We start from the raw sequence: 22,697 nt of genomic DNA, 5'->3' as shown, positions 1-22,697 counted from the left end.
GGCTAGGAACTCAGCCTGACCTCCCACATGAGATGTATGTCTAAAATCTTCCCTCAGATGGGAAGGAAAAGATTCAGAGGAAGGCACTGGGGGTGGTAGGAATCTGGGTACAGGGGAAGGACAATGCTCTCTGACAGTGATGTGTCCTCTTAGTTATATCCAGAGGTATTACTGAGCACCTTGGATAGGTTCACTTATCCAGTCCTCCTTACTAAAGATTCTGAGATGGGCACATGATGGTTTCTAATTCCAGACATGAGACAAGAGCCAAACCCAGGCCTGTCTGCACCAGAGCCTGTGCCCTTAACATTTGCAGGTTAGTATAAATCTGACATTTTTAATGTTCTGGTATTTTATTTTCTTTAAAAAACAAACTCTGACCAAACTGAACCAAGAAGAAATAAATCAGTTGAATATGCCAATAACATACAATGAGATAGAGGAAGCAATCAGAAGCCTTCCAACAAGGAAAAGCCCAGGACCAGATGGACTCACTATGGAATTCTATAAGACCTTTAAAGAGGAACTAATACCCATACTCCTCAAGCTCTTCAGAGAAATAGAAACAGAAGGACTAATCCTAAACTCATTCTATGAAGCCAATATCACACTCATCCCCAAACCAGGCAACGACCCAACAAAAAAAACCTACAGACCAATCTCTTTGATAAACATAGACACAAAGCTCCTCAATAAAATTCTAGCCAACAAAATACAGAAACACATAAAAAAATCATACACTACGACCAAGTAGGCTTCATCCCAGAGATGCAGGGATAGTTTAATATACGTAAATCACTAAATGTAATACATCACATCAACAGACCCAAGGTCAAGAATCACATGATTATCTCCATTGATGTGGAAAAGGCTTTTGATAAAATACAGCACTCATTCATGTTAAAAGCTCTGGAAAAAATAGGAATAGAAGGAACATTCCTTGAAAAAACAATAAAAGCCTTATACAACAGACTAACAGCCAATATTACACTTAATGGAGAAAAACTACAACCAATTCCCCTAAAAATAGGAACAAGGCAAGGATGGCCTCTCTCTCTACTCTTCAGTATAGTTCTGGAATCCTTAGCAATAAGGCATGAAAAAAGACATTAAAGGGATCCGCATAGGGGAGGAAGAAGTTTAACTGTCTCTTTTTGCAGATTACATGATTTTATGTCTTAATGATCCCAGAAGCTCCATCCCCAAACTCTAGGGCTTATAAACCACTTTGATAAAGTAGCAGGACATAAAATTAACCCACAAATATCAGTCGCCTTTTTGTACACCAACAATGTACAAGCAGAAAGGGAAATCAAGGAAACAACCCTATTCACAATAACCTTAAAAAATATCTAGGAATTAACCTAATCAAAGATATAAAGGGTCTATTTCGTGAAAACTTTCAAAACCTAAAAAAAGGAATCATAGAGGATACCAGGAAATGGAAAGACCCTCCATGTTCCTGGATAGGCAGAATTAATATAGTGAAAATGGCCATACTGTCAAAATTGATATACACATTCAATGCAATTCCCATGAAAATCCCAACAACATATTTTACTGAAATAGAGAAAACAGTCCAAAAATTCATATGGAACAACAAAAGACCTAGAATAGCCAAAGCAATTCTAGGCAAAAGAAAGAATGCAGGAAGGATCATGATACCGGATTTCAATAATATAACATAATATAACATAATATAATATAACAAAGACAGCTTGGTACTGGCACAAGAAGAGACCCAAAGATCAATGGAACAGATTAGAGGACCCAGAAATAAAACCACATACGTACAGTCAGATGGTATTTGACAAAGGAGCCAATGACATAAAGTGGAAGAATCATAGCCTCTTCAACTACTGGGAAAACTGGGTGGCCACATGCAGAAAACTAAAAGTGGACCCTAGCCTGTCACCATGCACCAACATCAACTCAAAATGGATTAAAGACCTTAACATCAAATCTGATACTCTGAAACTACTGAAGGACAGAGTAGGAGAGACACTTGAACTTATAGGCACAGGCAGGAACTTCCTGAACAGAGTCCCAGGGTCACAACAAATTGGAGAGAGACTCAACAAATGGGACTACCTTAAAACAAAAAAAAGTTTCTGCACAGATAAAGAAATAGCAAACAAATTATAAAGAAGGCCAACTAATTGGGAAAAAATTTACCAGCAATATATCAGACAAGGGTTTAATATCCATTATATACAGGGAAGTCCAGAAACTAACCCCTCATAAATCTAACAAACCAATCATGAAATGGGCAAGAGAGATAAAGACGTCTCAGAAAAAGAGATAAAAATGGCAAAGAAACATATGAGGAAATGTTGAGCCTCCTTGACAGTAAAGGAAATGCAAATAAAAACAACACTGAGATACCACGTTACCCCAGTCAGAATGGCCTACATCCTAAATTCAGCTGACAACAAATGCTGGAGGGGATGCGGAGAAAGAGAAACCCTATTCCACTGCTGGTAGGAATGTACACTAATACAACCACTTTGGAAAGCAGTCTGGAGGTACCTCAGAAAGCTAAATATAGAACTCCCTATGACCCAGCCATACCACTCCTAGGCACCTACCCTGAACAACAGTAACCAGTATACAAGGACACATGTACCTCCATGTTTATTGCAGCACTGTTCACAATAGCCAGGATATGGAAACAACCCAGATGCCCCACTACTGATGAGTGGATCCAAAAATTGTGGTACCTATATACAATGGAATATTATACAGCCATTAGAAAGGACAAAATAATGGCATTTTCAGGGAAATGGATGGAACTAGAGCGAATTATTTTGAGTGAGGTAAGCCAGGAACAAAGAGACAAACGCCATATGGTCTTCCTGATATGTGGATGCTAAAGCCAAAATGCAAGGAGATAACAAAGTAAACAGGACTCGAGAAACAAAGAACAGCCACTAATTTTGTCGTATCATTGCTAAATGACTCTATGTTCTTGAACATAAATATATGGTATATATATATATGCACCCAATGGAGGGAAGCCAAGAGGAGGATGCAGAATAAGTGGGAAACCGAACAACACATAACAAAGGGGCCCATCAGCTGTACTGGACATAGAAGAAAAAGAACTAAGCAACCCAAAGACAGAGATGGGAAGGGAGGAATGAGAGGAAAAGAGGGAACAGCTTACACTAAGCAAAAGGAAAGAAATATAAACATCACCTGATGTGGAAAAAATAACTATATTGTCAAAGCTCATAGAATTCACAAACTTTATAGACCATGTGAAGGTTAAAAAAAACTCTGATGTCAAATCCATAATATTGTGGTACTGCTTACATGAAGTTATCTACCGAGTATTCAGGATAGCAAGCGGGCACAGAGTAGGCACCTATCTAGTGGTGGGGGTGGGGGGTCTTCATTCTGCAGTTTCCTCAGAAAAGACCAGGCCGCCTTGTCTCTAAGGACCTGATGACGAGGGGAGTGGCTTCTAGCTTTAGTCATTTATAACCTTAAATTGTTGTTGTTGTTGTTGTTTGGTCGGTTGTGGGGCCTGAACTCTGGGCCTGGGAGCTGTCCTTCAGCTCTTCAGCTCAAGACTGGTGCTCTATCACTTGAGCCCCAGCACCACTTCTGGCTTTTTCTGCTTATGTGGTGCTGAGGAATTGAACCCAGGGCCTCATGCATGCAAGGCAAGGACTTTACCACTAAGCCACTTTCCCAGCCCCTATAACCCTAAGTTTTAAAGGTTGGGGGCCACCAAGATGGAAGCATTGAGGGAAGGTAACACACTGAGAGTGAAGACAGGTGTCTTTCCTATGTCTGCAGCCACCTTTCTGCTTTGCTAAGGCCTCCTGGGACTCTGGAAGCCTCCTGCTTCCATAGCAGTCAGACTGGGAAGAAAGAACACTTCTAAACAAAGGAACACAGTTTACTCCTTTCCTCTAGGACCCTCTGCAACCAGGCAAGTCCTGGCTAGGAAAACCTTGGAGGCTGCAGAAAATCCAGGCTTTGTTCAAGATTCCTTCCCCTGCCACACAAGGACAGGGTATTTTTCAGAGTGAAGGGGCACAAGTAATCTGAAGAAATGTTTTTAGAGTATCCTGTAGATTGGAATTCCGTGTTAAAAGGGTAAGACAGGATGCCAAATTATCACCAAGAAGAAGGAAATGCTCAGGAGTTTGAAGTCATGTCTCTGGCCTTGGGAGTGGGCTCAGCATCAAGGGACTCAGTGGGGACAAGCCAGAAGGGAAGCTGGTAGTGGGTAGTATGTGGGGTGGCTGGCTAGCTCCTATCCCCACTCCTTACCTTGGCAGTGTCCTTTCCTGACCATGATGTAGCCCTGATCACACTCGCAGTGGTATGAGCCCTCGGTGTTGCTGCATCGCCCTCCACTGCACATGTCTGGCTGCTCACACTCATCTATATCTGGGAACACACAGGACAGTCCTGAGTGAAAATCCATCCTGAGGGGGGTTCTAATGCATCTTTTCCAGAAGCCAAGAACAAGGACCTAGTGCTAAGACCCACGCAAGGAAGACTTACTACAGTCCTGACAGGCTAGAAAGGTTCCTAGGCCAAGTCTGAGACTCATCAGGTCTTGTTTATCCCTGAGTCCTTTTCTTCCAGGGGGTCCAAGGCAGTCTCTATAGCTAACTCCTCACCTGGATGTGAAGGCTGGTCATATAGACAGGTGGCAGTCCATATGACATTATCTGAGAAGGCCAACACAGTCTCTACCCACCTCTCCTCCCAAGTATTACAGACTTTGGGTTACTCCTAGGGTTCATATAAGGATCTCCTTAGAAGCTGGTAAAAATCAAACATCCAAAGACAGATCAATAGCCAGAGATCTGTAAGTGTGCTTTATGTCATTGTCCAAAGCACATGGGACCCTACAATGGCTCTCAAGCCCAGCCTTGGTCACACTGCTCTGCTCAGGCTTCAGCCAGGGCTCATTAATGCCTTTAAGTTCTACCTGCAGCCTGGTGCACAAGCCTGGCCTAGTCTTGGCCACACTGCTAATTTGCACTGGCCGCAATATACCCTTTGCTACAGCAGTCTTCCATTGGTATAACTTCCAAGTGTTTGTTCACACACATCTCTGCTGAACATGTCTTCCCTTACATTGATAGCTAGCAGATTTCTACTACAATTTCAAGCAGGAGCTCTAGGTCCTTGTGGCCACTTCCCCATTTCATACCTCCACCATCAAATTCATGGAGGCCTCATCTTGGCCTCTTTCCAGTACTGATTCACTCTACAGAGTCCATATACAGATTGGGAGCTCTTAGCACAGTGCCTGCCTGGTAGTAGTAAGCAATGAAGAAATGTGAGCTATTATTATTCTGGCATTAAACTGACCCTGCAGAATCCAAGCTCCTCAGTCTGGCATGTGAGATTTTTCATGCCCTGGCTCCTGTCCACCTTGCTTACCTTGTTTACTGTCTCCCATATATCTCCTAGCTTTGGTCACGGAGGATCTGCCTCTAAGCTTCTGCCTGTGCTATGCTCTGGCCTGGAATGCCTTCTATATATCAGCTTGACCATCTTCTGAGCTCTTCCTTGCAGCTCATATAGTCCCTAGGGTTCCTTTCAGACCCAGCCCTAAACATGACTGTTCACTGACTCGCTTACTTCTCCCTAACCTGGGAACGTACCCTTCTGTCTCAGTGTCTCTTCAGCACAGACCCCAATAAGTGCTTACTGAAGGAGCTGGGTGATAAATATTTGTGTATGGGCAGAGTTTCCACCTAAACAATCCTTCCTAAAACTCCAGTTCAGTGAAGTTGCTGGCACAGGTGTCACATGTACCTGGCTGGAGATCCTGACCCTCACTCAGTACAGGCTAGGTCCACGTTACCTATACTGCAACAACTCTCCAGACATTTCAGAAATTAGTTATCTTTACTTTGAGAAGTTCTAATGCCAATGGAAGGGAAAAGAGAGCTCACTGGTGTCTACCATAAGTGGGAACCTGATATAGAACCTCTAAGTGAGTGGATGCAGTACTGCTTTCTGATAGATGGTGCTGGCAAAACTGACTCTACAAAGGAAAATGGAAATGGGACCCCCCAGGTTATTAATATCCATGTAAAGATGGATCCCAGATGGATTACCACATCCCTTAAAAGGTGAATACATAGCAAGAGAAAGTAGGTGAATATTTTTGTGACTCAAGGGAAGGGAATGATTTCTGAAGTAAAATCCCCCAAACAGCAGGGTGCAGGGTGCCAGTGGCTCACGCCTGTAATCCTAGCTACTCAGGAGGCTGAGATCTGAGGATCATGGTTCAAAGCCAGCCGGGCAGGAAAAGTCCATGAGACTCTCTTTTTTTTGGAGGGGGTGGGGGGCCTGGTCATGGGGCCTGAACTCTGGGCCTGGGTGCTGTCCCTCAGCTCTTCAGCTCAAGGCTAGCGTTCTACCACTTGAGCCACAGCGCCACTTCCAGCTTTTTTCTTTTTGCTTATGTGGTGCTGAGGAATCGAATGCAGGGCCTTATGCATACAAGGCAAGTGCTCTACCACTGAGCCACCTTCCCAGCCCCCATGAGACTCTCATCTCCAATAAAACACTCAGAAAACCGGATGTGGCGCTGTGGCTCAAGTGGTAGAGAGCTAGCCTTGAGCTGAAGAGCTCAAAGACAGCGTCCAGGCCCAGAGTTCAAGCCCCAAAACTGACCAAAAAAAATCTACAAAGCATTAAAACTAAGACAAAAAGGTAAATTTCCTAGCCTCAAAATTAAGGATTTTTTTTTTTTTTTGCCAGTCATGGGGCCTGAACTCTAGGCCTGGGAGCTGTCCCTCAGCTCTTTAGCTCAAGGCTAATGCTCTACACTTGAGCCATAGCATCATTTCTGGCTTTTTCTGCTTATGTGGTGTTGAGGAATTGAACCCAGGGCCTCATGCATGCAAGGCAAGCACTCTACCACTGAGCCACCTTCCCAGCCCCCAAAATTAAGGATTTTTGTTCAAAGAAGGGCATGAGAATAAAGTCAATGAATATAGAACAAAATGGGAAGAGTCAAATAGAATTTACAAGGTACTTTAAAAAAAAAGGCACAAGAAGAAATGAACACCCTCAGAAAACTGAACAAGACAGAAACAATTTAAAGATGAGGAAATATGAAATCCAACATGTAAGAAATGCGAAAACTTATTAGTAATGTAAAATAGTAAAGTAGCTTAGCTGTTTAAGTTACTTAACAACTTAGTAACTTAAAATAACATTTAAGCACTTGATATTTCAATAGTTTATATTGCCTATATTAAATTTGTCTAGTAATTACATAAATTAATAATTATGTATAATTAACTCATAAATCACTACTAAATTAAATCAATGGAATAATGAGCTCACTTTTTGAGACTATTGAGATTTAGGAAGCTGATGCTGTGCTGGATAAAGACTCTTCAAGTGGCAGCCAAGCCCCATTGGGAGAAGCACTACAGCTGACCTCAAGCTCTTCCCTTTTCCACAGCTGTTGAGGCTGGCAAAGACATCTGGACACCCAGGTTGGCACAGAGCCAAACTTGTCTGGGCCAATCCTGACAATACCATTCCTAGTAGTAACTACGGCTTATTCCAGGCCAGCTTCCTAGCCTGGGTTTGCAACCAGCAATACTTTGGGCCAAAATACTTCTGTCCAAGCTGCAGAACCCTGGAGAAGCCACCATCTCTTGCCTTTCCCCCGGTCTGCCAACATGTTCTGAGTACTGCTGCCCAACTCACCTCTCTGACAGCCAGCTGACCAAATCACTGCCCCTTACAGAGTCTGCCTGCTGCCACTGTCCCAGAATGATCTCCAAGTACTTCAACCTTGCACTCAAAGCACTTCCCAAACTGGCCACAAGTCCTGTTATTTCCTCCACAGACCTCACAGTTCGTTCACACTGACTTTACCGTTATTGCCAGGGCTTACCAGGCCTGTTCACAACTCCAGTTATTGCAAAAATGGCTCCCTTTTCCTGGAATACCTTCTGCTCCCTCCGTTCCTTTTCATGTTCCATGGTGGTCTGACTTTGAGGAAGGTATGACTTTGTGGAAGTAAATCATTCTTTGGAGCTAGAATGACTTCGTTCTATTTCTAGTTCTACAAGGTGGGAGGCCCTGAATATTTCAATTTCCTTCGCTGGGCCTCAATATATTAAACTATAAGGATAAGGACTGAATGGATAAACTTTATATAATAAAGTGCTTAACGTAGGTATTGGTGGCTCACATCTGTACATCTTAGCTACTCAGAGTTTGAGATCATAGGATACCAGATCAAAGCCAGCCCAGGCTGAAAAGTCTGTGAAACTATTAGCGCCACTTAGCTATCAAAAAGCCAGAAGTAGAAGTGTGGTTCAAATGGTAAAAGTACCAGCTTTGGGCAGGAAAAAATAAAGGATAACAAGAGGTTCCCAGTTTAAACTGTAGTACTGACACAAATAAAGTGCTTAGGACAGTGAGGGACATGAAAAGTACTCATTAGATGGCACCTATTATTCTACTCCAGCTCAAGTAGCCCCTCAAGAAAACCTTCCCAAATTCCTTCCTTCAGAGAGAGCCAGTGGCTTTCTTATCTGCACTCCACAGCATCCCATCTGTCCTACCACACTCATCCATCCCAGAATCCACAGAGATCATTAGCACAGTACTTAGCACCTAGATCCTCCATGCTTGAGTGCTTACTAAACAATATGCACAGTCTTGTACTCTCCCATTACATAGGGTGCATTGTCTCCTCTACCTCGCTTCTTCTCATAATCAAATGATAGGATAGCTCTGGATTCTGCAAACCAGATCTTTAGTAATAGGACCCTGGACCTGATAGGATACACAGCTCTGCTGGCCACTCTTGGAGGGACATGTCTGTGATGACTGCAAGGCTGCCCTAGTCAGAGCCAGCAACATGAGCTCCAAGAACAGCCATTTTCAAGGTAAAGGTTTTTCAACTGTTTATGAGTCATAGGGCACTGCTCTGAAGGCACTCTTTACTTTCCTTGTGAATTCATTCATAAAAAATGTATGAGAAATGCTCTGTGAGTTAGATGCATGTTTATCAAAGGTTCTCAGCAGGGGGCCAACATTCTAAGGGCAGTTTAAAGCCTGTGAATGTCTATAAAGCAGCTGGGGATCTGAGCTCTCATCCAGGAGTCTCAGCTCTACATCTTTATGGGTCATCTTCCTTCCCTGGAAGGAAAACAGTTCCTTGTCACTCAGAGTTTGAAGACATGATTTTTGGTCTTCATCACCAGGAAAGTTCTCTAATCTCTTCTTGGCTCTACTTGCAATTCCTTGAGGCTTCTGAAAATACTGTTGCCTTTTATTTATTCATCTACTTTTTTGCCAGTCATGGGGCCTGAACTCTGGGCCTGGGTGCTGTCCCTCAGCTCTTCAGCTCAAAGCTAGCACTCTACCACTTGAGCCATAGCATCACTTCTGCCTTTTTCTGCTTATGTGGCACTGAGGAATCAAACCCAGGGCCTCATGCATGCAAGACAAGCATTCTAACACTGAGCCACCTTCCCAGCCCTACTGTTGCCTTTTTAATTCCTGTCCTTCCTTGTGGTCTCCATGTAGGGTCAGCTTCCTCCCAGGGCCAGGCCAGACTCTGTTTCTCTTCCTATGGCTACTATACTCCCCACACTGCAGCATTGTGCCTGAGGGGCTATGATCACCTGGTTCCTCTGTGGGACTAGGCCAAGACATACTCTTATGTATCCACCCCTGGGCCAGGGTGGGCTTGGCTTACCTTGGCACTCCTGAGTGGTCCCTGAAGTGGACAGTGTATAGCCAGGATAGCAGATACAGGAGTAGGAGCCCACACTGTTGACACAGCGCCCTCTTCCTGTGCAGGGGTCTCTCAGACACTCATTGTCATCTGACCAGAAGGAGGCAGGAAAAGAGGTCAGGGAGGCCAGCATGACTTTCTTTCAATAGGTACCTGCCAGTAAGCTACCCATACTAGGGGATGGTGCTATGTGGTATAGAAAGGGTGAAGGAACAGAGAAGGTAGGAAGAAAGTCCTAAAGATGAAAGCCACAGAGTGGGCAGATGGCACCCACTCAGGCACTAGGGGTCCTAGATGACTACCAACTCCTCCTCCCTGCCCCTTGTCCTCTTCCCTCAGGGGTCTTGTGATCATGTCATTCCTCCTTCAAGAGCACAGTGGATATTTCTCTTCTGCACAAAAATACTGCAGGAAAGGAATAAGGTTCACACTTGATGATTTATTTTGGCCCCAAACCTCCCCTTCAGGGACGGCCCTGGCAGAAACCTTGGTCTGCTCTGCAGGTAACAACATGGTCAATTAGAGGGGTGGGCTGATCTCTGAATGGAGAGCTACCTGGATTTAGCAGGAGTGCCCATTCTCCTGGAGTTTGGAGCTCATCAGATGGGCCTCACATCTGGATATTCTCCCAGAGGTCAAGTTAGCTTTGTCCCCAGGGACTATACTCCCAACACCCATGCTGAACTGCCTGGACATTCTGCTGCCTGGTTTCTTTTCTTTTCTTTTTTAGTGTGTGTGTGTGTGTGTGTGTGTGTGTGTGTGTGTATATATATATATATATATATATATATATATATATATATATATATATATATATATATATTTGTTTATTTATTTATTTATTTATTGTGAAGATATCGTACAGAGGGTTACAATTATATGGGTGCTGCCGGGTTTCTTGACTCAGTCTTCCAGCCCCTCCTGCCACTTACCCCACCCATGCAGCAGGCCAGGATGCCCACATAAATACCCGTGCAGAAGGCCTGGCTGGGGTGCAGCTGGTAGCCAGGGCTGCAGACACATCTGTATCCATCTGGGAGGCTCTCACAGGTACCAGGGCCACAGATGTTGGTGGCTCCAGAAGCACATCTATCAATGCCTATGGGAGAGGGATCAAGCAAAGGTTAAGTTAGAGTATGTAGGGGAGAAGGGGGACAAAGGAAGTGGAGCAGAATGCAGAGAGAATGGGAGCTGGGATTCAGGGGCTTCAGAAAACTAACAGAGGTCTACACCTTTGTCAGGCCCTCCTATATCCATGGATATCATAGCCTCTTGTAATACGCATGGGACCTGTTGAGGTGGTGAGCCTGACTCAGGATGGAGCTCACAGTAGGTAGTTTAGCCTCCTCATGGGAACCTAATAATTTCTAGTGACCCATATTTCCTGCCTCCCTCCTCCTTTCTCTTCCTCTCAATGGGGACACATCTCTCATCCATACAGCTTAGCTAGCAACTCTTGCCTAGCATCCCTAGACACTGAGACAGATCCTGGAGAGTAGGGTGTACAATGGCAGAGACTAAGTTATCTGACTAAAGAAGTACTTGACACTTTCAATAAGCATGAATGAACAATAGAATGCATGGACAAACCAAGAAAGGAATAATGCTTTCAGCCTGTGTCCACCCTGAGGTCTTAGCCTAGAGCCTACATACTCAGGGCTCTCCTGCATGCCCCTACCATTCTGAGAGAATCCTGTAGCTCCAACAGAACGGGCTGGAAGTGGGTGGCTTGTGTTGGTCATAGAGGGGCTTCGTGATATTTGATAAGATGAACTACCTTCTTTGCTAGCCTGTTTACATGGCTGAAGGCTTCTTCCAGTCCCTTTTAATTGTCAGAGATTCAGCACTCCCTGCCTGAGCCCTCCAGGGAAGGACATTCCCTGAAGAAGCAGGGGGCCTACCTCTGAGTCCAGGGGACAGACATCCCTGGAGAGGTCAGTGGGGACCCCATGAAAAAGCCAGAACCTCATCCCACTTCCTGTTCTCTGGATTGTTCCACTAGGCTGCAGGGCTTCTTCTCCCTTTTCTGGAGGAATTCCACAACTTTGCCCTTGCCTCCTGCTCAAGGTGACTTGGGTCTCTGGCTAAAAGCACAGGCAGCCCCTAGAGAGGGGTGGTAGGAGGGCACACACATGTACAGGGAGCAGCTGCGACAATGCCACAATGCCAGCTTTGCTTCTCTTGAACCAAGACTTCAGACAATGAGCCTTTGAGGAGAGCACATTCCAGAGTGGGGTGGGTTGCCAGGGATCTCCCCCACACCCGCCCTCAGCCTTCATCCTTGTACTTGAGCAAAGGGAATGGAATATAGACTCTCAGGCACTTAAACAACCTTTGGGTAAGAGAACCGTGTTCTTTCCCGAAAATAGTCCTGCCCATGGGCAGGAGGCTGTCGCTGCCAGGCTCGTGCTGACTCAGGGAAACAGTCTGGAAGGGCTCTGCTTCCATTCTACATCCCTCAAGAGGGGTCCCCAAATTCCCCTGGAAGACCCCTGGCTTCCTAGTGGCCAATGAGTAACAAACACCCTCTCCAAAGCATTCCCTCTCCCCTTTCAGGGCTTGATGATCACTCCAGGCAGAGTCCTGTGTTCACTAGGTAGACCTGGGTCATCATGATCCAGGGCCACACAGCCTGACTAAGTCAGCTGAAGACTCTGCTTGGAGAAGCAAGGAAGGGGTTCCACTCCCAGCTGTGACCTAGAGTTGGCTCTGAACAGCTCCCCCCCACCCTCAGTACAGAAGTGTGGCACACAGATTGTCGCAGCTACCTGGGGGACCCAGAGTCACCAGCACATCAGTGGAGGGGGTCACTTGCTCTTCTTCCTGAGTTCCTGAAATCCCCTGTCCAGGCAGTGGTGGGGTGGGTCTTTTGATGGCGTCCCCTGCAGGGGGCAGAGGAAGGGCAGGTGGGGCCATGCCTCTTGGCTGGCAGTGGCCTTTTCTCTTCCACATTGTTTAGACTCCCAAGAATGAGGGGGGAGTGGAAGTGCCTAGGTCCCCTCCATGCCTCCACTTCTGAAACTTGACCTGGCCCCACAGAGGCAAAGAATGCATCCCCTGCTTCCTCTCATAGGAAAGAAGATGGGAAGGTATGTAGAAAAGACCACTTGTCTGAGGCCACCCAGCTTGCAGGAGGCACCACCATAGCCCTGGTCTCCTGATTGCCACATTTTTCCTTCTGTGTGTAACACATCTTCCAGTTTACAGAACTCTGCCCCAAATAACATCCTATCCCTTTGGGAGACAGCAGGGGAGGTACCACATCCATGCCACGAGTAGAGGATGCTAAGATTCAGACTCCTGGCATCAGAAAGGCAAGCTCAGTTTTCAAGAGGTGAGATGATGCCCCTGGAGGAAATAGCTACGCAAAACCTAACCAAGCCTTTTACTTCAGCCGGTGGCTCCTCTTGAGATGACGTGCATGGTACCATGAGATTTAGAAGAGTGCAGTGGTTCTATTGTTCTCAGTTCATTTTCCTAACCACAGCAACATGGGGTCTCTCACCAACCTCACTGCCCAGAACAGAGTTCACATGCCACATCATTCACAGCTGCCTCTGATGTGAACCCCAGACCAGCTCACATAAAGTAACTCTGCTACTAGACTATGGTCTCTCTTTCCTCCCTTCTTTTTCCCCCCTGAGAGCTGCTTAGAGAGACTCACCTGGGACCCAGGAAGGTAGGTGGGTTGTTACCTGAACAGAAATGGAAGAAGGTCACTTTGGGCTCTTCCTATGACATCTTTTCCCCCACCCCCCACACTTACTCTACTTCCACTCTCATCCACTTTTCATGCATTCCAGGTATTAATAATGAGTTCTAAGTGCTGGGAATTCTGTTAGACACCTTACAACCATGGTTTTCTGTGCTGGCTCCATGTTAGGTACATGTGGAACATCAGCCCATATGGTACCAAGGCTATGTGCCCCTTGTCACAGAGTGACAGATGCTCTAGATGTTAACTAGAGCATCCAGAGCCACAGGGCTAGTGTACTGAAGTTGGAATATCACACCCAATGTCTCTCATCACAGCTGTAGAAGAGACAGATGTCCCTTTCTCAGTGAAATCATTTGAGCCTATTCATAGCTGTGCCTCTACTTCGCCATGAGCCACTGAGAGAAGGAAACCTTGAGGCACTTGTTGAACAAGCTCAGAGCGTGTTAGATCCAAAATGAACTGGAACCAGCTCTAGGCTTCATGCATAGCATTCAAGTTTGAGTGACAGTCTGGACTAATGACTCAGTCTCTCTCTTTGCTGAAGAACCTTATTGTTCTGATGGGAGGATGCTATCCCAATAGTTTCCCATAATCAGGGCTATTGTTCTCAGTTCATTAAGGGTCAAATGAGGTCTTGGATCAAACAATCTTTTCCTCTTTTTCATCTCTCCAAGTAAAATCCAACATACACTCCATCCTTGGGACCTAGTTACCATTTCCCAGCTTCCTGAACTCACTCACCTGGCCAGCCTGAGAGTCACCTGGGAAGAGAATGAATGGGGAGAGCATGAGCTTGAGTCAGAGAGGCAGTAGCTTGCCCTCTACTGCTTCACAGTCTCATTCCCAACAGGGTGAGCATCAGACAGCTCTTTCTGTCTTTGCCTGTTATCATGTTATTAGGATTAGCCCCCCAGAAGACCAGAGCTAGAGGGACTGAAAATAACTCAACTTTGCTCACTGCTTTCCTTCAAGGTCTCCAGTGACAAGAGTGCCCCACTTTGGGACACTCTATCCTACTGGGCCTATAGCACATCTCCCTGCACAGCTACCTCCTTCCCTCACACCCCTCAGCCACTTGGGTCACAGCCCCTGCCCTGGATCATGGGCCAGGGGACAGCGTTAAGAAAGAAATTGGCCTTGGTTTGGCTAGTGTCCAGCAATCATGACAACTGGGATTCTGTCCTCACTGCTCTGACCCAGATTCCAGTAGTGATCACCTTTTTTGTCTGGTCCTAAGTTGTTTCTGGCCTCCTGCGCTTGGTGACCTGGATATGACCTCACAGTTTTCCAGAACACCTGCCAGGGGGCTCAAACACAAGCTCTTTTTGGCCCACACCTCCAGGATCTAAGGTAGCTGGACTGGAGTGATTGCCTTGATCTTAGGGCCAGGGAAGAGAACCAAAAGCTTACAGATTCCCAGGATCCAGCTCTACAGGCCTTACAGCGAGCATCAGCCCTAGAGGCTGCAGGTCTGGCTAGGCATGAAGAGTTCTGATCCTCTGGGTAGAGGTACAGCTAACCTCTCTCAACTCCTCAAGCAATCCTTGGGATGTGGACACCTCCTGATTCCATATAAAGAGGGAAAGAGAGAGAGAGATCTTCTTGTCATGTCAAGTCATGACAGGGGTTTCCAGGGCTGGGTGTTGCTGCTCCAAGCTCCCTTTCCTATGCTGCAGAGAGGGAACCCAAGGAACTCAGGATACACATGTGAGTATCTCTGAAGTACTACAACCTTAAGGGAAAGGAGAGTCTTTCAGCTATCTCTCCCGGTTGAGATACCTTTGTCAGCCTCAAGCCAGGTGTCCATGGCTTCCCGGAGTGGCTGCCTCTCAGCTGGCCTAGGAAGAGGCCCACTGCTCTTCTGTGTGTGCTCCTGGGAGGGTCTGGCCAGTTCCTCCTCCTCAGCTTTCCTCATGGACAGGCGGATGTCTGAGCTTGAGTAGGTGTAGCCATGCCCAGCAGGGCAGATCTCTCTGAAGGCCTCTGTAAAGTCAACAGCCAGAGGACAAGCTGAGCAATGCCATTTCAGCAGGAAACCAGGTCCCCCCATTCCTTCCCTCTAGGGTGAGGACAATTGTGGCAAGGAGGGAGGGAGCATCAGGTTGGGATATAGACTAGAACAGGGAAGGAAGACTTTGTCTTCTGGCTTGAGGGAGATCTAACCAAGGCTGGGGAAATGGCATTAGTTTTGAGGAAGTATCTTGATGGCCAGAGCTAAGAAGGGAGTGGGGGGGTACCTGTGCCAGGTGGGGGGCATTTCTCACACTTGCTGCCCCAGGCTTTGCCCACACGACTGCAGCAACATATCTGCTTAGTGATTCGGTGGGCCAAAGGCAGAGTACAGGTGCCAGGCCCCAGTGACCGGTAGCATAGTCCCTGATGCATGGAGACAGCTTTGTCAGCTGCAAAAGATAAGATATGTGGAAATGAGCAGTAGACCAACAAGAAGGGAAAGTGCAGTCAGGGGTCCGTGAATGGAGGTGTGGCTGTTGCATGCACTCAGACTAGCCTAGCTCACCTTTCAGTCTAGAAATTTGGGGCCTAGAAAACACTTACAAGAACAAGAAGTTTAGGAGAGGGGCTGGGAAGGTGGCTCAGTGGTAGAGTGCTTGCCTTGCATGCCTGAAGCCCTGGGTTCAATTCCTCAGCACCACATAAGCAAAAAGAAAAAAGCCGGAAGTGGCACTTTGGCTCAAGTGGTAGAGCGCTAGTCTTGAGCTGAAGAGCTGAGGGACAGCACCCAGGCCCAGAGTTCAGGCCCACGACCGGACCCCCACCCCCACACCCAAAAAAAAAAAGAAGTTTAGGAGAAAAAGTCAGGCATGGCAGCACATGCCTGTAATTCCAACATTCAGAAAGCTAAAACAAGAAGATCAAAGATCTAGGCTAGCCTCCGCTACATAATATGACTCTGTAAAGAAAAAGAACAGTAGGAGGAATGGCTGAGTAGGGAGGAGACACTCAGATCTCTACTCCTTGGGTAGAGAACCTGAGAAAAAAATGTGGTATTAGAGATATTTGTCTCTAGGTGCTGTGGTTAAAGTGCTCACTGAAGACTATGTGTGTGCTTTAGTGGGGAATAGTGTGGTTTGGGGGCCACGGGCAACCTCACTAGGAAGATGAGATGAAGTGAAAGACTTAATGGGGAGTCATGAGGCTAGGGACTCTGTCTCCACTCACTGTGTCTGGAGCATGTGGACACTCAGTAGTATGTATTGAGCCAATGGATGGATGATTAAGTCAATGGATCAGGCAAACACTGAATTTAGGATTAGGATTGTGGCTCATGGATAGAGTGTTTGCCTAGAGTACTCAAGACTCAAGATCTCAACATTGAAGGAAAAATCCATTGAATCCATGAATGGAAATCCTATGGTACCAGTGAGTTTAAGCTATGCTGGGCTTAGAGCATAACAATACCACCACTATTGTTCTCTTTTTTGTACTCTGATGATAAAATTAAAGAACAGCTTCTTGGAATATTATCTCTAATAAGAAGGCTATAACAGGTTGGAAAAGACTGAAATTCTTAGAGAGAAACTAGACTATCAGTGGACAAGGAATGGGATTAAGAAGACAATAATCAAAGCTGAGGAATTAATGATGCTGGAGATTCTTGGTCAGGACCAGGACCAGGACTTAGCAAGTTCAAACTACCTTGATCTACCTGACTTCCTAGGCCTTGATTTCTTTAGGTGTAAAGTAATGATGGCAATAACATGCCATGGTAAACACTTGTATTTCTGCCTGCCTGCCTGCCTGGCATCCAAAATATGGTGTAAATTGACACAGCAAGAGACTCCAAGGATGTTGAGAGTGCCTGGATATAACAGAGGTCACACCTCTAGTATCCCAAGGAAAGTGACTGCTAGAGACAGAGATGTACCTGAAGATCTGGGGCTCAGGGAATGCTGGTAAGTTACCTGGGTATAGCATGTGAGCTTTGACAGGGCTCTTACACACCTTGCTGTATTTCATTTTCATGACACTGTGAAGAAGGCTTACTGTCACAAGTGTTTGGATTGCAAGTGACAGAAACCCAACTCAAACTGCCTTAAGCAGATGAGAATAAGGGATCTGTATAACTAGGAAATAAGAGAGCAGGTTTAATCTCTGTTGAGATAACCCAAGCTAGACTTTCAGAAAGCTGGACCAGCTTCATAGATGGCTCTTCTAGTCATGATCAGGTGGTAGGGAGACAGGGCAATGCTTAGGAACACCTGCCTATTCCCACCTATAGAAAAATGAATTTTTGGGAAAGGCTGAATGGAGCAATGCTGAGGAGAGACAGCAACAGGCCCAGAGTTCAGGCCCTCGACTGGACCGCCCCCCCCCCAAAAAAAGAGAGACAGCAAATAAAAATCAACCAGAGCCATCTCTGCTGGGCCTAATAGAGGAGCTAAGTGTTTGTTAAGCACATCTGCCTGATAAAGGAATCTGACCCTGAAGAGAAGGAAGGGTTATATGTCCATCAGAGCCTTGACAGACAATTCTCACTGACACAAAATACATACATCCTCCTCATTCTCCTCCTCCTTCACCTCCTCTTCCTTTTCCTTCTCTTTTTCCCTCCTCCCCCCTCTTTTCCCCTTTTCCCCCTCCTTCTTCTCCCCCTTCTTTTTGTGTCAGTACTAAGGCTTGAACTTAAAACCTTGGGCTCTTGCTTAGCTTTTTTTTTTTCTTTTCAAGACTTGTACTCTACCACTTGAGCCACACATCTGCTTCCAGTGTTTTGTTGGTTAACTGGAGATAAGAATACCTCAGATTTTTCTGCCCAGGTTGGCTTCTGACCAGGATCCTCAGATTTCAGACTCCTGAGTAGCTAGGACTATAGGTGCACTAGTGCCACCAGAACCACCAGTGCCTGACTAGTCAAATATCTATATATCTATATATTTCAATATATATAAAGATAGCACACACACACACATACACACACACACACACACACACACACACATATATCATCAGTTAGATCATATGATAAACTGATAAATTCCCTCCCCCTGGATTCACTATTGGTGGCTCTTAGTAAGGATCTCTCTGTCTCTTCTCCCTGGACACACCAGATCCAGCTTCCCTTTCTATCAGTACTTCCTCTGGGTGGCACCAGAGTCTTGTTCCTCCCCCTGGCCTTCCCCAAGCCAGTGTTAGGCAGTTTGCAAACTCAGGACTTGGCTAGCCACAGGGAGCTCTTCTGAGCTGGAGGAGACCTGGTCCCTGAAGCCAGTTAGGACTGGATTTATTCAGTTCTGGTCAGGCCTTCCTGTCTAAGCAAAGCCCCATCTGGGCTGTGTTGTCAGTTCTGCTGTTTGGGGGGAATGCCAGTCTGGGTTTCTTTCGGCTGGAAACCACAGAGGTCACTGGAAACAGTTGCTGGGGTACACAAGCATGCACACACACATTCACATTACTGAGGCTCACAAGTTGTGTGTATTTGTGAATGTGGAAACACATTCGGAAAAGATCCTGAGCTTATGGAAGGTCCTGGGATGGGGCAGTGACACCACTGATCTTTGGATAGACATTTAAGAAAGGACACTTAATAGTCACATGACAAGGCTGCTAAGCTCAGGAGCTAAGACTCAGCCACACCCCATAGCAGAAGCAATACATGATTCCCAGGGTTGATGGGGCAGCAAAGGAGACAGAGAGGATCAGAGAGAAAAATACTAGAAGTAGAAAACCTGAATCTCAAACTGCCACAGTGTCCCTGAAAAGAAATGAAGAGTGGAAAGTGAGGCCTTCCCAGGCAGATGTGCGGATTAGTACATTGGCCCAAATCCAAAATGAGTAGCAAACATAAACCTGAGTCATGGGGAGCTGAGGCCTGGGGAACTTTACTACTCTGGAGCTAGCCTGCATGCCTGGAAGGAGCCCCTATCCCTGGAGGATGCCACCGCTTCTGTCCCTCCCCTCCTCCCCCCCCCCCCCCGCCCACCCAGCACTCACAGACACAGCGGCTTCGAGATGGGTCCAGCATGAGGCCAGGTCTGCACGTGCACAGGTAGCTGCCCCTGGTGTTTATGCATTCTGAGTCCTTGCACAGGCCCAGGGTCAAGCATTCATTGATATCTGTAAAGGTGGAAAAGATGACCAAGTACCTGCCCCATCAAGGTCCAATGGTGGGGAGGGTCTGCGCAGAGACCTTTGAATGCTTTCTCCAACTAAAACAAGAAAAAGAGAGCTGCTATCTATTAAATGTGGTCTATTGCGCTGTGACTCAGTTTTCTCATCTGTGAGGATAATGATAAGTAATTAGTGGACAATGTTGTTAGGAAGAAAAATTGCAAAGTATTTAGTTCAGTAATCAGCACTAATGATGATCTTAATGTGAAGAGCTAACATTTTAGGGATGCCTATTCTGTGCTGCATAATATACTAGATATTAATGTACGAGACCCCATTAGTTCTCACAAAAGAGTGTGATCACGTAGGTCGATGTGTTCTCAGTTTATAGGAGTAACTTGCCCAGTCACTCAGCTCTTGTGAGTCTGACAAGTAGGGTATAAACAGAGGAAATAGGCAAGAGGGACTGTCTAGGTTGGATGACGGTGAATAGGCAAATTGACTTTCTTGAGAGGTCTCTGAGCACTTCTGCAGGGCCCAAGACCCTGAAGAGCATGTCAGCAGGTAGGTGGAAGCAGGAGGCTGAGGACAGGTACTGAGGGACAGGACCAGTAAGGGTGGGCAGAGGCAGGGGACTAGGACAGTATCTATGCAGGTCCTCAGGTAGTCTGTATACCTTCTGAAACCAGTGGAGGCTCAGGCCCTTCCTTGGACAAGGACACACATTAGCTTTGATCTTGATGTTTAAACCTTCTCATGCTGCCAAGAACAAGAACCAAGCCCCAGCCTCACAACACCAAGCTCCAAGAACTGGGGAGCATCTTGGCTGGCTGTGTTGGTAGCATGCGTGCTGAATAGGGAAGGTTTGTGGAGGCATCACCTCCAGGGCCGGGAGGTAGTTCAGGAAGCCCATTGTCTCAGAGTTACCTGCTCACCTACAGCTTCAGGGAAACCCACATAGGACAAGGGGCTAAAAGATGATTCAGCTTGGGCACCAAGGGGAATTATTCCTTAGTAGGATGCCTTATCAGGACAGAGGTGCCTGGGAAGTGCCTCTAGAGTTTGGCCAGAGTGATAGTTCTACCATAAACTCCTGAAAGCAGGAGTGGGGGCTCCTAAACTGTAACATGATACCCAAGGCCCTTCCCAGAGCCTAAGGTAAACACTGGCATATCTGGGGGGTTGCCTCCTGTGTAGCTCTGGCCCAAATTGTTCCTTTGCTTATTCTTCTACATAGAAGGTCTGAACCTCTTCAGCTAGCCAACTTGTGTTCAGTTTTAAAGACTTGACTTGGGTACAACCTCTCCAGGAAGGAGAACCTGATTTTCCCAGCCTGGGTTGCATTCTACCAAGAGATCCCATAACACTCAGCAAAAACCATCTCCCATAGTATAACCATTTAGGTTACATAGGGAAGACTGTGCCTTTCACATCACTGTGTACTTAATTCTTAGCATAGTAGACATAACTCTCTATTCTCCAACTCTGTGAAAACAGGAAGGAAGTCTGTAGAGAAAGGAGGGATTGTATATGTGGTTAGAGGCAGCAAGCCCCTTCCCAGACATGGAGACCACAGACCACAGTCACCATATGGGAATGGGAAGGTTTCAGAGGTGGGTCCCTCTGGGGTGTGGCTTGGTATCCTGTATCCCAGAGGCTCTGTGGAGGCAGGGGAGGAAGTTCATTTAGATCCTGAGAATGGCCTTAATGCTCCAGATGGAAAAACCTGCCAGGAGAAGAAGACTGGGACAAGGTAGACATGAACAGCCCTGATATGCTAACAAGGGCAGTAACAGAGAGTTCTCCCCATATTCACTCTTCCCTAGGTCCTTAGTATATTTCCCTAAGGTGTATGACCCCAGGATAGGCTGCCTTGCCTTGCCCTTTGTCTGGTAAACTAGAAATTTCTTCTGCAGACTGGTGTTCCCAAAGGTCGACAGTAGCCACCCAACTTCCATCAGCCTCCTCACTATAAAATAAACTTTTGAGGGGGAAGGTACCTTAGTGCCATCTGGGGCAATGCCCTGGTCTCCCATGGAGCTTTACTCAAGGTGAGTCTTACAGACAAGTATCTGTTTGGTTGTTGAAACTCTCAAAAGAGAAGTTCAAAGTTGGACACTCAGGAGGCTGAGATCTGAGGATTTCAGTTTGAAGCTAGGCCAGGCAGGAAAGCCCGTGAGCCTCTTATCTCCAATTAATTACCAGAAAAAAAAAAAAACTAGAAGTGAAGCTGTGGCTCAAAGTGGTAGAGCACTAGCCTTGAGCAGAAAAGCTTAGGGATAGCAACCAGGCCCTGACTTTATGCCTCACAACTGATGAGCGAGAGAAAAGAGAGAGAGAGACAGAGACAGAGACAGAGACAGAGACAGAGACAGACAGAGACAGACAGAGAGACAGAGACAGTGACATAGAGACAGAGACAGAGATCAAGAGACAAGAGACAAGAGACAAAGAGACAGAGAGACAGAGAGAGAGCATGAGAGCTTCTTGCTAATGTTTCCGGTTTCAGGAGACTCTCAGGGGCAGAAATCCCTTCGCCACATTACAGCCCTCCCTCCTCACCAGCAGGGCAGGGAACCAGCTCAGAGGAAGACACTGCTCCTCAGTAAAGACTTCTGACCCATTGGCCAACCAGGTTCCGCTCTTTACCCCTTCTGAGCCCCTAGTAGTGACAAAGCCACAACCATTCAGCCCTCCTTAGTGGTGAGCTCAGCTCAGCTGGCCTTCAGAGCCCTCAACCAGGCCAGCAAGGCCAGAGCAGGACCAAGATTCATTGTCCTGCTCTGTATACCTCCTGTCCCTCCTTGCCCTTCCTGTATGCGGGCTGAGGCTGGTGGGAGGGAGGCCTGAGCAGCTAAAGATATTCTGTTGCAACAAGCCCAGAGGTTTCTACCAGCTCAGGCTGACCTAGCAGAAATCCCTTCTGTTCCAGGAAAACCAGTAGGTGAATAGATGTGTGGGAGAGGAATGGCACCTTCAGGCATTTCACATAGCCCCAGACACCTGACCAAATTCTGAGTGTGTGTGAGGTGGAGATGGTGGGGGGGGGCAGGGGGAGCCTCAATTGCCTTGGCTTTCTCTTTTGTACTCTCAAGCAAGTTTCCAATGTCCTCCAACCTCTGGAACAAGCAGCCAATAACTTTTCTCCAAGGTGGG

The 22,697-nt window shown here is 46.5% G+C and overlaps 1 protein-coding gene across 4 annotated transcripts in view; it reads right to left on the bottom strand.

The window, feature by feature from the left end:
- Ltbp2 (latent transforming growth factor beta binding protein 2) overlaps nt 1–22,697 on the bottom strand; it is a 102,395-nt gene that overhangs the window by 17,949 nt on the left and 61,749 nt on the right. For 3 of the 4 annotated variants that reach the window (XM_070030062.1, XM_070030071.1, XM_070030089.1), the window contains 9 exons: nt 19,425–19,547; nt 15,710–15,874; nt 15,252–15,455; nt 14,214–14,233; nt 13,419–13,449; nt 12,523–12,636; nt 10,725–10,853; nt 9,716–9,844; nt 4,285–4,404 (listed from right to left, as the gene is read on the bottom strand). In XM_070030062.1, coding sequence (XP_069886163.1) covers nt 4,285–4,404; nt 9,716–9,844; nt 10,725–10,853; nt 12,523–12,636; nt 13,419–13,449; nt 14,214–14,233; nt 15,252–15,455; nt 15,710–15,874; nt 19,425–19,547 — 1,035 coding nt within the window. The remainder of the gene's footprint in view (nt 1–4,284; nt 4,405–9,715; nt 9,845–10,724; nt 10,854–12,522; nt 12,637–13,418; nt 13,450–14,213; nt 14,234–15,251; nt 15,456–15,709; nt 15,875–19,424; nt 19,548–22,697) is intronic. The other variant, XM_070030080.1, reaches the window with a different exon arrangement.

This window comes from Dipodomys merriami, unplaced genomic scaffold (assembly GCF_024711535.1).
Source record: "Dipodomys merriami isolate MVZ:Mamm:240054 unplaced genomic scaffold, mDipMer1.0.p SCAF_1, whole genome shotgun sequence".
In the NCBI taxonomy this organism is placed as follows: domain Eukaryota; kingdom Metazoa; phylum Chordata; class Mammalia; order Rodentia; family Heteromyidae; genus Dipodomys; species Dipodomys merriami.
Note: the sequence above shows the minus strand (reverse complement) of the source record. Positions and strands in the feature narration are given on the sequence as shown.